The sequence below is a fragment of the Thermobia domestica genome, chromosome 3 (assembly GCF_964235325.1).
Source record: "Thermobia domestica chromosome 3, izTheDome1.hap1.1, whole genome shotgun sequence".
NCBI classification, from domain to species: domain Eukaryota; kingdom Metazoa; phylum Arthropoda; class Insecta; order Zygentoma; family Lepismatidae; genus Thermobia; species Thermobia domestica.
In genome coordinates, this window is record NC_137456.1 from 11245202 (window position 1) to 11262256 (window position 17055).

The window sequence follows — 17055 nt, forward strand, 5'->3', positions numbered from 1 at the left end:
AAAAATGTATATTGTTAAGTGTTTCTATTATTTTAAAATAATAAAAATTAAAAAATAAACAAACACAGAAACCAAAATTAAAATACAAAGGTCATTTCAAAACTGCTCACTATGTACATGCGGACTGTGTATAATCAGACCTATTTTCGCGAACCTGCGAGATACCATTAGGCATAACTGCACATGATCATTGAGTATGATATCTATTACTGTGTGTCAGTGGCGTATGCAGAATTTCATCAAGAGTGTGTATTTAAGCATTAAATTCCATTTCCTTTCGAGATACGCGTGATATATATATACGAGGGGCGGTGAAAATGTTCCCGGAATTTTGTTGCAGCTTTTTACTAACACCGTAAGTCCACATTTACTTAATAGCCTTCGGAGCACACACACACACACACACTGCTCCTGCCATTGGTGGAAACACAGACGAAAGTCTTCTTTTGGCGTCTTCCCGAAGTTCAGGCGTCGTGTTGGTTTTGATCTCTTGTACAGTTGCGAATCGGGTCGGGTACGGCGCTGTTTCCTTAAGGGTCTTCACTACAGCGAAATTAAACTACCGCTAATTTTAGAGTGTTTCTGTAATATCTTCAAAACAAATAAAAAAAATATTCGAAAAGCAGAAACGTAATGAACTAGACAATACGATTTTGCATGTGATTGATTACCACAATTCACCTATCTGCTTTTAGTATGCCGCTATTTACAGAACCCGCAAAAAAAAAATGCTAAATGTAGCTACAGTTGCAAATCGAAAGCAGATAGATAAGTTGTGATAACGGTATCACATGCAAAATCGTATTGTCTAGTTCACTACGTTTCTGTTTTTAGAATATTTTTTATTTGTTTAAAGATATTACAGAAAAACGCTAAAATTTGCGGCAGTTTAATTTCGCTGTAGTAAAGACCCTTAAAGCACTGTCACCCACCGTAAGATGTTGTTAAGGCTATCGAAGCACATTTCCTGCGACATTACTCGAACTGATCACCACACACTCGTCTGTTCAGCTATACGTTATTCATGTACTGACTGCCATGGCTTGTTCACACTTGTTAAATTCATAAGTAGGTAAGTTAAGGACTATACCGTATAAGATTCATTATGATTGGATCACTAATACCGAAACGGCAACATCAATCCGGGAACTATTTCACTGTCCCCTCGCGTATATATATATATATATATATATATATATATATATATATATATATATATATACAGGGTGGTAGGAAACTCTACCGAAAAACTTTTGGTGGCCGTTTCTTATACGAAATGAAAGAAAAAAGTTCTAATAAACATGCGTCGAAAAACGTCTCCTTTCAGAGTTCGAAATTCGAAATATACGATTCAAAACAGCCTGGCTTAGAAACTATAGGGCCTATCCCAAGCGGTTTAAGGAATTACACAGGAACTGGTATATGCTCTATCTAAATATCCATGTTTGAGAATTCACCGGTACCAGCGAAACGAATGCACCATTAGTACTTAAGGGAGTATCCCTATACTTCAACTTCCTTTTCACAATTCCTTTCACCGATAACGGAAGATGGTAAAACATGGATATTTAGATAGAGAACATACTAGTTCCTTTGTAATTCCTTAACCCCTTCAGTGCGTAATTTTGCGAACCGCTGTAAAAAGTGTGGTTTTTGGGGGGAACTTTGGATGTTGATTCTAAATCTGTTTCAAAATCACTTACATCAGAATCACTAATTAATAACTCTTCCTCGATGTCAGCATCGTTGAAATATCGTTTTGAAGTCATTACTGTGCTGTCTGGTCTCAAACAAAACAAAGAATGAAAACTGTATTTGACGAAGCCCAAACTCTATTTTAATTTATTTCTTTTTCCTCTTCTTCTTTTAATTAAGCAACAATTGAAACCAGCTAAGCGCAAACTAGCTAAATATTGACGGGATAACATTACTCATATTATAGGCAAGTATATTCGCCATACGCAATACAAAATAGCCAAAGCAAAATGAAAGCGTATATATACGCCACCCACACTGAAGGGGTTAAACCGCTTGGGATAGGTCCTATAGTTTCTAAGTTAGAGAGTTTTGAAAAAATGATTTTTCGAATTTTCAATGGATCATAACTCTGAAAGGAGGCATTTTTCGGCCATGCTTTTTTCGTATAAGGAATCGTCTCCCAAAGTTTGTCGGTGGAGTTACCTACCACCCTGTATATATATAGTGTAAATGTTTAGTTTTCAATATCTTGCTCAAAGGAAGGGTTAAAGACATGAAACCTCTTCTTGCTTACGCCTCTGCTGCATGCTACTTGTACAGACTGAAATTTTCAAAACGAAGTTCCTGTCTAAGTGAAGCTACCATTCGACCGAGGTACTATCGAACTTGCAGCAAGATACGTTAGCATAAGCACTAGACCGGACAGTCTCCTGATTTTACTTTTTTTCTTTCTTTTTTTTTTTAATCCCATAACAAGTACTTATAGTCCTGACGAAAATTCCATTATCAGATTTCAAGTTCTATCCAGAGCTAAAGAAACCATTTTGTGTGGCACGATTGAAAGCATTCATATATTATTATTATCTTAAGTTTAGTTCAGTTTAATATCTCCGTTCCGATCTTTTCACTATCGACGCTGGATTTCAAAATTATCGTGAGATTCGAACCACATGCGTTTCGACTGGAACTGAAACAGAATTTTTCATTGTTAAAGAAAGGTACAAACGTAACTTTTGGTAGTTTGTACTTCTCAGGGTGTCCCATTCATAATTGAAAATAGTGCCCTTAGTTCACTGTCATCATCCTATTTCGTGGGATTCCCCAGAAATATAAAATATTCAAAAATTGAAAAATCCCATGTAGAAAGTAGTATCCATTTAGATGACGGTACTAGAACACGCCATGACACGTACTCTCTACTTATTCAATGATCTGCTGTTTGGTATTTAGCTCTATTTATGCTGGATCACTCATATACAGGGAGGTCCAAAAGTGTGGCAACTACCAAATAAACTTGGAACGGTAAAGCTTGTGAGTATGATATTGGAGGGGGTAGACAATCATGTAGGACATATGAGGACATTGGCGGACATTTGTGGTCGTACCGTTCTTGTGACAAAGATTCAAAGTACCGAAAGTTATTTTTGTGTTGTTATGAATGCAAGACCTTGAAAAATACTAAGTTTCAAAAATTACTATTGTGTCATTGTGCATGAAAGGACCTGAAAAACTCAAAGAATCGAATTTCAACTTAGAATAAATAATCAAGGAGCTAATATCTGAAAGTGCTCTAAAAAAGAAATTGGCACAACCCACACTACATCTACGGTTTGACACCACAGTTTGGTAGAATGGGTTGTATATAAACACCCTAAAGTCTTTCCAGCCTTAGAACAAAGTAGACGTAAACAAAGCAAAATGTAATACTCCGCGGCTCACACGTGCATCGGCAGCGAGAGACGATGAACAGCAAGATCGTCTGCTTACTTACTGTCGTCGCATAATTTCCAAAGTGTAAGGCTACCGTTGGTTGGTGAATAATTAATGCACTAACACTAACTACTGTTATGTTGGAGATATGCATTTTCTTAAACCCTTATATAAATGAGATTGTTGTCTGTTCCTGTTGTCCTCTTTTGTGTTTTATAACACGAGACGAAAATGGATTACTGCACATATCGTCGCCATGAAACTGCATTCTACAATAATTTTAAATAAGTGGGGTAGGCGCGCGAACGCATACGCATGCGCAGTAAATACTATATGTTCAAATACGTGTGAGGTTGAAATGAAGTTACATCTGTTGTTAAATATTATATATATTGCGTTTATTATCACAAAATGTAGGATACATTCAGATATCTTTATTTGAAATTATTATTTTAGTAGGGATTATATTGCGGTAGGATACTAGTGCAGTGAGGCCAACAACCAATCACTGGTCATCGACCCACTGATAGTCAGGTGGGTTTGTTTACATCAACTTTTTTCTAAGGCTGGAAAGAGAATAGGTAGTATGTCACGTCAAATTGTGGTATCGCTAATTTCTTGGACGCCATTTTGTATTTTAATCACGTGACTGTGGTCAAATTCGGGAGTCGTTGGCTTAAAATGTACATAATTCCGGTTAGAATGGAGCGATTTAAATAATTTTGGCACCAAATGAAAGACAATGAAATGCTCTACTAGATTTAAAGTTACAAGTCCCGAACGTGAGCGAAGTCACGTGATCATAACCCAAAAATGGCGTCCATAAAGTCAATGATACCAAAAATTGACGTGACAGGGTGTTTATGTATAACCCATTCTACCATGTCAATCCTTAGATGTAGAGCCGGTTGAGCGAAGCTTTATATATATAATTAACTCCTTGACTAAAAGGGAAGTGCATCTATTTATTTTTTGTTTGTTGCCCATAGAACTTGAATTTCAACACAGAATACAAGAATAAATACGTCTGTGTATTTCTCTTTGTGTTCAGAATTCAGCAAGACATAACAGGCTATCTTTATCAAAACTTCATACATAACCATTGGAATAAATGTGTCGAAGCAAAAGAGGAGACGATTACATTTAGAAGCGCCATATATTTTAATAGTTCTTTAATAAATTATTTCGAGGCGAAAGTTGACTTTATGACTTACTCCCGCATTTTGCAGAAGTAAATTCGTGAAGCATTTGAAATGACCCTCGTACTTTTAAATAGTGCTATAACTACAAGGCTGCTGCTCTCTACGTTCTACCAAGCATCTCGCTCCAACCACCACAGAAATTCAACTGAAAGAAATCACAGTTAATTGAAGAAGAAGAAGAAGCGATTTTTTTAATTATTGTTATTATTATTCAACTTATTAAAAAGGAAATGACGTCTTACTGTCGGAAGGATCCCCAACGCCTATTCGGTAGATGCTCCTGGTTGCTATGAAAAAAGAAACAGGAAAAATAGAAAATAAAATAACATTACCTATCCCTAGAAAAAATAAAGAAATTCCTGAAGTAGGCACGTACCACCAAGTAGAAATGATTTTCAATTAAGATTATACTACAAGTTCATAACTCTCAAAATATTGGGGAAAAATCCAAGCCAACTTAGTTTCATATATGTTTTGTATTTACAAAATGTTAGGACTGAAGGGAAGTACTTGTAGCTAGGACTATAAATTCCATTCAAAATCACCTCCATATGGTGAATATACTGTATTTCCGCTCGAAATGCTGAGATCTATAGGGTGTCTCCAAAGTCTTCATCCGATTTCAAAAGGTTAGGCCTATCAACTAGAGCCTTTCTACTTCAAGTGTGTCCTCGGAAAATATGTGAAACATACTTCGTCCCCACCCCTGCTACCCTCTGACGGAGAAAAGCCTCCCTTTGCTTTGGGGAAAAAAAGTGACTGACCTCAGCTGTGTTGCCAATTTGTCATTCAGTCGTTTAAGCTTGACGAATGAAGATCGTAGGTTACTTAGAATGGCTAACGAGACAGTTCACAGCGAACTCTGTGAAATAATTCATTATGGCAACGCTTCCGCATCCAATAATTGAAAGATCTCGGCCACAGCAATTTGTTCCTTCTCTTGGAAAGGAGGTATGGAAAAGCACACATCGACAGCAGCACCAGCGGAGGCACATTTGAAATAGAGCGGCACTGTCCGAGTTTGAAGAGTCTTGTCCCAGTGTCCCATTGATTTACATTTTATCTCTGTTTTTAGTTGTAGTGAACTTTTTTTTTTTTTTTTTTTTTTTGTCCCTTGTCATTGCAGTAGAATCGGAATATTATTTTTGATGGATTATAGGATGTTTATGGATTTGCGAAAATTAGTTTGATGTACCTTAAGGGTTTATTGAATCATTGACAGGGTGTCTACTCAAATTCCAAAATGAAATTTCGTGACTTTTTCGTGACCTTTTCTTTACCAAACCATAAAATTTCCTAACATTCTGAATAGCGAATTTAAGTGCAAATTAGGCCGAATTTTCATGCATGCGATAGAAGAATGTTTTGCTTGCGATTTGGTATCGTCTAAAGCCGACCATAGACATTTTTGGTGGTGAATTTTGACGTTTTATAGAATAAACGTCTCCAGTCTGTACGTATATTTGTACAGATAAAAAAAAAAAAAACTGTAACCCAAAAGCTAAATTTTGTGACTTTTTCTTGACTTTCATGACCGTTTTCTGATTTCGTGACTTTTTTTATGACTTTCGTGACTTTCGTGACCGATAGATACCCTGATTGAATTATATTAGCGAAGGTTCCCACTCATGCTTTCACACGAAAATTACTCATATTTGTTGAATATGTTTTATCAAAAACTTTGAATAATCGAGAAAGACAGGTAGAAGACTGATTTCCCCCTTATGTAATGAAAACATCTCTTATACCATGCAACCTCTATTCTACTTAAAAATAATCTTGAATCAGTTCGAAATGTCAAGAACCTTTGCCTCCATTTCAAGACATATCTAATTCTATTAAGACTATAGTACCACCTATTGAGGAATTTTTACCTAAAAATTACCAATATTGATACGACGTCTGTAAATAAAATAATGAGACTGGAGTCAGAACGCACGAATTGGCAACGCTGTGCATCTCGCTCCACAGCGCGCACTTGTAAATATCGCGTTAACGTTGGTTTAAAGGGACAAGTTTTGCCGATAGATGGCACTACAGTCTTCGTATCTCTCCCATGTATTTTTTATCTTTCACGAAAATTCACGATTTTTCTTACAGACTTCAGATTTTTAGAAAAGGACCTTCATAATCTATCGAAGGCAATAATCCTTGCCGATATTTTATTTAAAATTTTCTTCATTGTTGAAATCACTTGATTGTTGAAATGGATATCCAAACCTCTAACAATCGAACTGTTTCAACAATGAAGAAAATTCTAAAAAATCGGCACGGATTGTTCCCTTTAATATGTTACGAAGTACCTTCTCTAAAAATTTGAAGTCTCTAGGTTGAAATTTGTAAAAGAAATTGTAAATTTTCGTGAAAGGTAAAAAATACATGGGAGAGATACGAAGACTGTAGTGACATCTATTGGCAAAACTTGCCCCTTTACACTAACCTTAAGACTCAATGTGAGTGATGAGTCCATCGTGTTAATAGGCGAAGTGGGAGAGATCGTCTTGTGAAATGAGTTGTGTCGCGTCAAGAAAGTAAGCGAACAATGTTTCGAGCATCGGTGTCCCATGTCGGGTACAACGCGACCAAGGAATCAATCAGGCCTATGGCGATGCTGCTTTGTCGCGATCCCCAGTGTTTTAACTGGTCTTTTTCCGAAGGCAGTGAATCAGTGGAAGATGAGCTTCGGTCTGGAGAGAACGAGCCTTGGATCTTTGAGTGCGATCCCGAAACGAAACGACAAAGTGCAGAGTGACACATTCACAGCTCGCCACGGTCGCAAATAGACCGAATGAACAAATCAAGAATCAAAATCGCACTCATTTCGTTTTCAAGAGTAGAGGCCTTGTCCATAAAGAATTCGGATCTCAAGGCGAAACGATCAACAGACATTTTTACTGTGAACTTCTTACACGATTCACGTGTGGCAAGACATCTCAATCACCTGAATTTGAATCATGACAATGCTCCACTTTTGGTTGTGGAATTTTGGCACGGCAAACCATTCCTGTTTTTCTCAGCGTTTGTATTTGCCTGACTCGAATTCCGGCGGTTTCTTGCTTTTCTCGATTGTGAAAACATACCGAAAGCCCGTCATAAATAAATAAAAAATCAAACCAGCTGTAACCAACCAGCTGAAAGTCATCCCCTTTCCCACTTCCAGCATTGTTATGAAAATTGGAAACAACGTGTCCATCGGTAAGTGGCCACTCAACGAAACGACGAGGCGTGTCCGGAAACTTTAAAGCAGTTTTGTTCAAGCCACATTTATTTTTATATGAAAGAACACATATTAAACTATTTTTTTGACATAGTTTCCACCAATATTCAAATACTTGTCAGAGGAGGTTATTAATTTGTTTGAACCTTCCTTAACGAAACATTCCGCCAATGTCCAGCAAGTACACACCGTTTCGTTGGAACGCCACTGCAGCCTCAGTATTGGCGCTCCGCGCATGCGCGCTAGTTTCACGTGCAATCCAAAACAAAAAGGAAAGGAATATTCAGTAAAGGAGCTGTGTTGCTTCATGACAATGCTCGTCTCCATACTGCTGGTGCCACCTAAACGTTATTCCGACAGTTTGGTTTGGAGAGTTTGACTACCCGCCGTACAGCCCCGACTTGGCGCCGTCTGATTCTTCCTGCACTTGGAAGCGCGAACTTGGCGGTAAGCGCTTTGAAAGTGATGACGATGCAGAAAACGCTGTGGAGTTATGGTTGTCTTCACTGGCGGAATGTTTATTTGAGGAAGGTTTGGACAAGTTGGTCACCTGCTATGACAAGTGTTTGAACATTGGTGGAAACTATATCGAAAAATTGTTTGTAAAAATAAATTTGGCTCGAACAAATCTGTTTTAATACTTTTTTCAAAGCGGCACTTACTTTCCGGATATACCTCGTATTTTAAAGGCGACAGAGTGCAAGTGTAGGTATATTACAAGTATAAATAAAGGTAACCATTGAGTCTCATTACTTTATTCACAGACCTCGGCTTACAATTTTCTATTTACAATTCTTAAAAAAAAAAAAAAAAAAAATTACAGAAACAAATAACATTCTGGAAACACAGGGGTCAAGTATTTAATAAAAACGCATGGTTATAAAATCTGGAAAAAGAGAGAGAATGGAGCAAGTGTAACACATGTGTCTCACACACTGACAACCTCAACATATATTGTCAGTTATTTCATGATATGTCTATGCGTTCTGTTCAACATTCAGAGCATGCTTTTAGTGTGATCATCCCCTCTCGGAGACGACCCAAGTCTCATATTTTATGGTATAAGCTTTGAAAAATCTATTGGATTGAGATCAGGTGATTGTGCTCGCCATTCCACAACTTACCTTATCCAGTGGAGCGTTATATTATCCAAAGGAAAACAGATGATTTTACCATAATACTGAAATTGTTTCCATATTTTATAGACATTTTGACCAGCAGGGAGGTTGAAAATATAGAAAACAAGCACAAACCCCTTGAAGGTAAAATATGTATAGTATTGATCACAACCATTTACATTATAGTCGTCGACATTTGTTGCACTGTAATCACTTTGTACCCCAACATGTAATTTCTTACATTAAATGTATTATACCAGGGAAGCAAGAAAGTTCGTGCGCTTTTATACTATGGAAGAAAACTGTCAATTACAGGGTTTTAACGGTTTGTTTATTCGGCAAAATAGCCTCCATTTGCTTCTACAACCTTCTCCCAGCGCTCAACAAACTTGTAAATGCCAGTTTTGTAGAATATTTGTTCCCGAGACTCGGAAAACTCAGCAACTGCATTTTTGACGTCTTGTTCAGTCTTGAACTGCCTGCCACGCATAAAGTTGCCTATGGCCAAGAATAAATGGCAATCCGAAGGGGTGACATCTGGGGAGTAGGGAGGATGAGATACAAGCTCCCAACCAAGTTCTGAGATTACTTCCAGCGCCTGTTTTGCGGTGTGAGGGCGCGCGTTGTCCTGGTTATAGAGCACACCTCTTTTGTTCACTAGTGCTGGCTGTTTCTGGGTCAGTTTGGTGGCTACCGTTCTCAGTTGTGATGAGTACACATCTTTGGTAATTGTCTTACCACGTTCCAAGAATTCGTAGTGCACGATACCGTTTGTAGTCCACCAAACACAAAGCAAAACCTTGTGTTGATGGATGTTCGGTTTTGCAGTCAAAGGCTTCGGATCATTCGGTGATAGCCAATGGTATGACCGTTTTTTATTGTCATACATGACCCACTTCTCGTCACAAGTTATTATACGGTCCAAAATTGGACAGATTTTGTGTCTCGTCAACAAAAATGAACAGATATTCAGTCTTAGAACTTGGCTCATAGCGGTCAGCTCGTGAGAGACCCACTGACCCAGTTTTCAGGTCTTCCTCAACTGATGCAGACTTACCCGAATAATTTTCCTGCTTACCTCGAATTGGTGAGCAAGTTCCTCACATGTTTGACTGGAATAATTTTCAATAGAGGCCTTCAGGTGGTCCATATCCACTGATTTAGGCCTCCCAGAGCGAGGCTTATCTTGAAAGGTCTCGTCGCCAGTTGAAAAGGTCTGGAACCATTTTTGTGCTGTACATTTACTTATTACACCCTCTTTGAGCGCAACACATATTTTTCTAGCTGCTTCTGCACCATTTGTCCCCAATTTAAACTCGTAAAGCAAACAAGCTCTAAAAACTTCATTTGACACTGACATGATCACGAGCGATTTTTACACACTACACTGACAAATGCGTTATTATATTCACCGTGGCTGATGCGTCAATGAATAAGCTTTCCCAAACAGTCAAAACTTTCATGCTACGAGGACAGATGTCGCCGCAGCAGCCAAATGGAAGCGGAAGTGGTTCAAAAGCGCACGAACTTTCTTGCTTCCCTGGTAGTAATGAACTAGAGAAAAAAATATCGAATTCCCAAGAAAGAAATGCTGATCTTTTTCATGCTAACCTTCCTAGCGTGGCTGACCCGCAAGCACAAATAATGGGCCCAAGAGTGGGAAACGGTACGCTAACTAACCCCAAAACTGGAAAACGGTAGGCTAACAAGGCCTGCGAGTGGGAAACGATAGGTTAACTAGGCCTCTAGTGGGGAACAGTAGGCTAACTAGGCCCAAGGGTGGAAAACAGTAGGCTAACTAGGCCCGAGAGTGGGAAACGATAGGCTAATTAGGCCTAAGAGTGGGAAATTGTATGTTGATTAGGCCAAAGAGTGAGAAACCGTAGGCTAACTATGTCCAAGAGTAGGGAAACTGTAGGCTAATTAGGTCTAAGAGTGGGATGCAGTAAGCTAACTATTATGCTGCCAAAATGTCTTGAGCCGTGGCAAAAATGCGAACTAAAGCTCACACCCTCACACACCCATGCGTTGAGCCAATAAGGGTTCAGCTGTTGCTAAGCGAGAGAAAGCGAGTGGAATTCCTTCAGCCGATAGCAGCGCTTGCAACGAAAGACTAGGGATTAAGTGAATGTGGGATATCTTTAGGCCTAAGAGTGGGAAACTGTAGACTAACTAGCCGTAAGAGTGGGAAACACTAGGCTAACTAGGACCAAGAATGGGAAACGGTAGGCTAACTAGGCCCAAGAGTGGGAAAACGGTAAGAAGACGGAGCACCGCCACACTACAACATACCAGCGCGAGAGTGGCTGAACGAAACCTTCCCGAATCGCTGGATCGGTCGACGTGGGTCTGTGGAGTGGCCAGCTCGATCTCCCGGTTTAACACCACCCGACTTTTTTCTTTATGGGGTGTTTTAAAACACAAAGTGTATCAACATCACATAAGCAATTTGTCCGAACTACGGAAAGCTATCACAGAAGAGTTTCATAGGATACCAGTACAAGTCTGTCAAGATGCTTGTGACAACGTTGCTCTCCGTCTCCAGGCATGCATCGATTTGGATGATGCATTAAGAGTCTTCATCCCGGCGAAATTAAAATACCGCTAATTTTACAGTAGTTATCTGATATCTTCAAATAGATAAAAAGATAATTGAAATATGAAACAAGAGCGCCCTAGACAATATTATTTTGCGTGAGGTACCGTTATCACAAGTCACCTAGTGGCTTTCCGTTTTCAGCTGTTTAGAAACGCGAAAATAAATACCGATTTTCAAAATGGCTCGAAATGGAAAGCAGATAAGTGAGTCGTGATAACGGTTTGTCATGTAAAATAATATTGTCTAGGGCGCTCTTGTTCCACATTTCGATTATCTTTTATCTATTTGAAGATATCACATAATTACTGTAAAATTAGCGGTATTTAAATTTCGCCGGGATGAAGACTCTTAATGGACCATGCCATGGAAAACAAAGATTAAAATTCTTATAAGGAAATGTAAGAGAATAAAGTGTTTATGTCCAATTTTCTGTTCAAATTATGTTGCTAGTTTCTTTACTGCATTTTTTAAAACATCATAAACATAATAATGGGCCATCCTGTATATCTGGGGAAAACTTGGAGATAAAGATGGTCGTAGCATGATAATCACCTTTTGTATCTAAGTGTGTGTCAACGTCTTAAAAATAGGGAGTCTTATGTCCAGCAGGCGTGTCCCAAGTAAAAGCAGCCTTATTTCTTTATATATATAAACACTATAGTGAAGTGAGTAGGGGCCTTATAAAACGAGAAGCTTGATGTTAATTACTTTTGAACATTACTGTACAACAGTGTGTTAGTACACAAATAATATAAATAAATAAAAACATACCAAACTAACGCTACATTAAGAAGATCGGTATCGTACCTGGAAGGGGTTCTGCGTAGGCTTGTCCTAAGCCACGTGTTTCTTTGCAAAAAATTTCTTTGGTTCGGACTTCGACTACCGGGAGCAGGTTCATCACTAGAAACACAACACAGAAACACAAACATCAGACACAGCAGCAGTAAAAAAAAAAGAAAAGAAAAGAAAAAACATTAATGGAAGCATCCTTAATATGCACACACATAATACAAACATGCTGTTATTAAAGAAGAAAGAAGCCCCCGAAAGAAATAATAACATAACATAGACACAACTTGAGTTATTATCGAACAAAGTTTTCGAGTTGGTTGGACAATGTGACAATCGTAAACTGTAGGGCTGCAGACTTGCAGAACCGTAGACTCTGAGTAGTCTATATCAAATTCCATATCATGGGCGGATCCAGGAGGGACGATCGGGGCGGTTGCCCCCCTCCCAGAAGTGGAAACTTTTTCTTATTTTATATATAAACAAAACCCATCCCAGAGTTTGGAACTCTTAAAAGTAGCTCTAAGTGGCAGTATTACAACCCACCGTCCCCCCCAGAAGTCCGTCCTGGATCCGCCCCTGTTCCATATAGATATAATAATAATAATAATAATAATAATAATAATAATAATAATAATAATAATAATAATAATAGTTATATTTTTACTACGACTTACGTTAGTCTTACGAATATTATTTTAGCTGAGTAATTTTACATTAATTATATAAAATTTATAATTGTTATTGAAGATTAATTAACGCGTTAATTCAACTTAATGGGTTATTATTTCGGATAATAACGAGTAACTTATTACAGGAAGCATGTTACAGTAACTCATTAGGATGTTACCAACTCTAAAGATATGGGGCTCTTTAGAGTTATAACAAGTTGGTCAATAAATATTGCACAGTCCTAAAGATATATCAGTGTTGCAAGGTTGGGCGACTTTTTAAGTGGCCTCGTTACCAAAATTTCAAATTGGGCGACACGCTACTTTTTAATTATCTGCAGGCTATAAATCTTCAGAATACACTACTTTCTTGCTTTCATATTTGAAATCACAAATTGTTGGTTTCATGTAACGATGCATTTCCTGTCATATGCTCATATGAACTTTTTTGTTTCTCTACGCATAAGGAGTCCACGCCTGAAATTTTGTCGTACCTTTTTGTTACACCCTGTATAATACAATAAAGTTTCTCATTGTTTAATATTATACCTATATCCACAATAAACAATAGTTTTACTAGAACTAACATATTCGATACTAGTTCAATTCTTGTTTGTAGTACTTTTTAATCTCAAGATCTGGCAACACTAGACTTTTGTTGAGTTTGCGCTGTTGCCAAGGACGTTACAAAATAGAGGATCTGCCCATACGTATCTTCATTATATGAACTCAATGAAGCCGAAAAACAATCGAGCATCGTCTCAGCCGGCACGTCTGATTGGCTACTCTCCTTTCCGCCATGATTGTTGGCTCGAAACATTGCGAGCTTAGTGGCGCGGAGTGGGCAGAGTAGGTGTGGCGAAGCTGTGACGTATGGCTTCACGATTTTGTTGTATGGGCAGATCCTCTATTTTATAACATTCTTGGCTGTTGCAATACCACTGACGGTGTTGCCGTCTCAATTAATGCCTAGGCTTATAGTGATACGGAGCTATGTAAACGAGAACATCGCAAATTTAATTGTGTTATTGTATTACCCATATTAACATAATGAGTAATTGGAGTTACAATAAATCTCCCAGATAAACAATTTAGCAAATGAATTAGAGAAGTAAGGAAAAACAGTGAAAAGACTTGTGAAGTGTATTTCATGGCCCACAAAACTGAATTAAACAAATATGTCTCCTAGGAAGTCAGGGAGGTTGCTCATTTTATACTAACATCGACTGCACAGTTCATTGCATAATGTTATTCTACTGTCCTGACGTAGTATGAAGTTTACCCTAACACATAATCACGGCCAACAAATATAACATCTGATGTATTTCCAACTCTATGTGTTTCCATTAAGTCGATAAGGATAACTTACATACGATTCGTGAAAGTGTATAGCTGCAAAATAATCCATTTTTACATTTGAGCTACAAATAGTTCAAATACACTACTTTTGGAGCACAACCTCGCAACTTTTTAATCTTCAGATCTGGCAACCGTGTAGAAACGTAATATAGTTCAAACTATAAGCAGTTGATATGATTTGTAATTTCTGTTCTCCGAGTACTGATTAGGCCTACCACTTCGCTCACAGTCTACCGATCCAGTCTTCGTAATTTTTCGATTAGCTCTCTTACACTATTTCGATTAGGAACAGGTATAACTGGAAATGTAATAAAAAAAACAGGTTTTTGCAAGCTCATGGAAGACTAACGACAAATATTTGCTGCTCTAAAGTTAACACCATTCTGAACGCAAATGAAAATATATGGTCTCAATTGCCCAAACGCGATGAATGCAAAATGATCAGGACACGTATTCTCGTCTTAAGAGCCCGCCATACTAAAAATAATATAAAATTTACCATTCTTCTTTTGTTTGTTTTTCATAAGCGAAAGGAGATAATGAAATACAACTTACCACAATCATACAGAATGTTATTCTACAACAGTAAATATGACCCTCAAGAATTTTCAGTGTTGTCATCCATAGAAATTGCAGTGTGGCTAGAATAATATTTCCCTCAAAAGCTAACTTAAGGCAACGACTCAACCGCATTTGATTAAGTGCAGGGCCATGCCGTGGAAAATCAGCGCCCGGGGCGAGAGTATACGACGGCGCCCCATACATATATTCCAAACAATTTTTCCTATCTTTTTCATTTTTTCTCCCGAATTTTTCGCCCCTTACTTCGGCGCCCGGGACCGTCGCCCCGTTCGCCCCCCCACGGCACGGCCCTGATTACGTATCATGTTGTTTTGGTATCCTGTGAACTATTTTTCAAATAATAGTTGTATTTAGTTTGTAATAAACAAAATAGTTTTAACATACAGTTATTAAAATTAAATCATAATGTTATTTAAAAAGTAGTTCACAGAATACCAAAACAACATGATACGTAATGAAATGCAGTTGAGTTCGTTCCTCTAGTCACTGCCTTAACTTAGATTTTGTGAGAAATGTTATTCTGCCAACACTGTAATTTCTATGGATGACAACACTGAAGATTCTTCAAATTCATATTTTCTGTTGTAGAATAACATTATCATTTCATTATCTCCTTTCACTTATAAAAAACAAGCAAAAGAAAAAAATAAATATTTGTCTCGTGAAAACATACTGCACACCACACAGGATTACCAATCGTTGTGGAAAAGACCACTCCCTGCGGACGGAATGCAATCGCTCAACGTAAATCGCATTTAGATAGGTCTGTATACTTCTTGAATGCACTGTATGCAATAGGATTTATATATATATATATATATATATATATATATATATATATATATATATATATATATATATATATATATATATATGAATCCTATATATGCATCAAAACCATATTCATACGGTGCAGACTTTATCTTTAAAGTAGCTTATTATTTGGGTGATCGAATACCGCAAACTAACAAACGACATTGACTCCACATAATACAAACTACGTGTATAATGGAAAATATATTTACGTACCACACTACAACATACATTGAATAGCCCAAACAATTAAACACCAGTAACAATATGAATGTTCTGTTCTCACTTTTAAGAAGTCTTAAACCTCATTTGCTTAAATTTGATTGTTTTTGTACGGTTAATAAATCTTGAATTTCATGTATTGCGTGGAATACGATATTAATAACATTTGGTTGACTTTATCAATTATTCATCTTAAATTTTCAAGCAATTCTGAAACAAGATGAGATTGGCACGCGTTCTCTATCTTTGCTTCTTCCCCAACTCACCTTCATCTTTATCATTACATAGATTTTCTATTTATCTTTTGTATTACTCTTCCCTATGGCTGCATCTGGATAACTGAAAACACGTTAAAACTGTATTTCTCTGTTTGCATCTGTCCAACATTAAAAATTTTCAACTGTATTTACTTCGAATTATCCAAAACATAGGTTCAAAAGTTCGATTTATCCACGATTTTTTAATATTGTTTTCAATACAGTTTTCAAGGGGAATGAACTTCTGTTCGAATTATCCAATATTTCGAATTATCCAAGTTCGAATTAATGAGATTCCACTGTATATATATATATATATATATATATATATATAAAATAAACATCCAAACAGGAAAAAGTTTTAAATGCCCAGTTTTGTTTATGAATAAGCGTTACTCAAATATTAAAAGCGACAAGTTATCAAACTTTAAAAAAACTTTTTAAAAAATACTTACCCCAAAGGCCTGTGACCATTCGAGTCTGTCTCAAATTCTAATTCGACACCTTCCCCGTAGCACTCATAATTCTCACCGTCGGACATACTCGAACATTGGCTGTCAGAAAGAAACATTTTTTTTTTTCGTCAGTGATTTAAAAAAGCGAAAGAGTTTATTTATTTAAATACTTGTAAAACATAAGTTAATTATCAGCAGAGCTGATTAGATAATATCTAAGGAAGAAACATGATTCATTTCAGGAATGAACGTAAGTTTAATATTACCAAAGATACATTACTCACTCTTAATGTATGTATGAGACGTCATGAAATATTTTATCGTTACTAATTCTCAGTATTTCATAAAAATATATAATTA

General features: G+C 37.2%; 1 protein-coding gene across 6 annotated transcripts in view; it reads right to left on the minus strand.

Moving 5' to 3' along the window:
• nuf (rab11 family-interacting protein nuf) overlaps nt 1-17055 on the minus strand; it is a 417911-nt gene that overhangs the window by 87648 nt on the left and 313208 nt on the right. For 4 of the 6 annotated variants that reach the window (XM_081754028.1, XM_081754027.1, XM_081754032.1 and 1 more), the window contains 3 exons: nt 16696-16794; nt 12352-12447; nt 4853-4897 (listed from right to left, as the gene is read on the minus strand). In XM_081754028.1, the coding sequence (XP_081610154.1) occupies nt 4853-4897; nt 12352-12447; nt 16696-16794 (240 nt within the window). The remainder of the gene's footprint in view (nt 1-4852; nt 4898-12351; nt 12448-16695; nt 16795-17055) is intronic. The other 2 variants (XM_081754029.1, XM_081754030.1) reach the window with 2 other exon arrangements.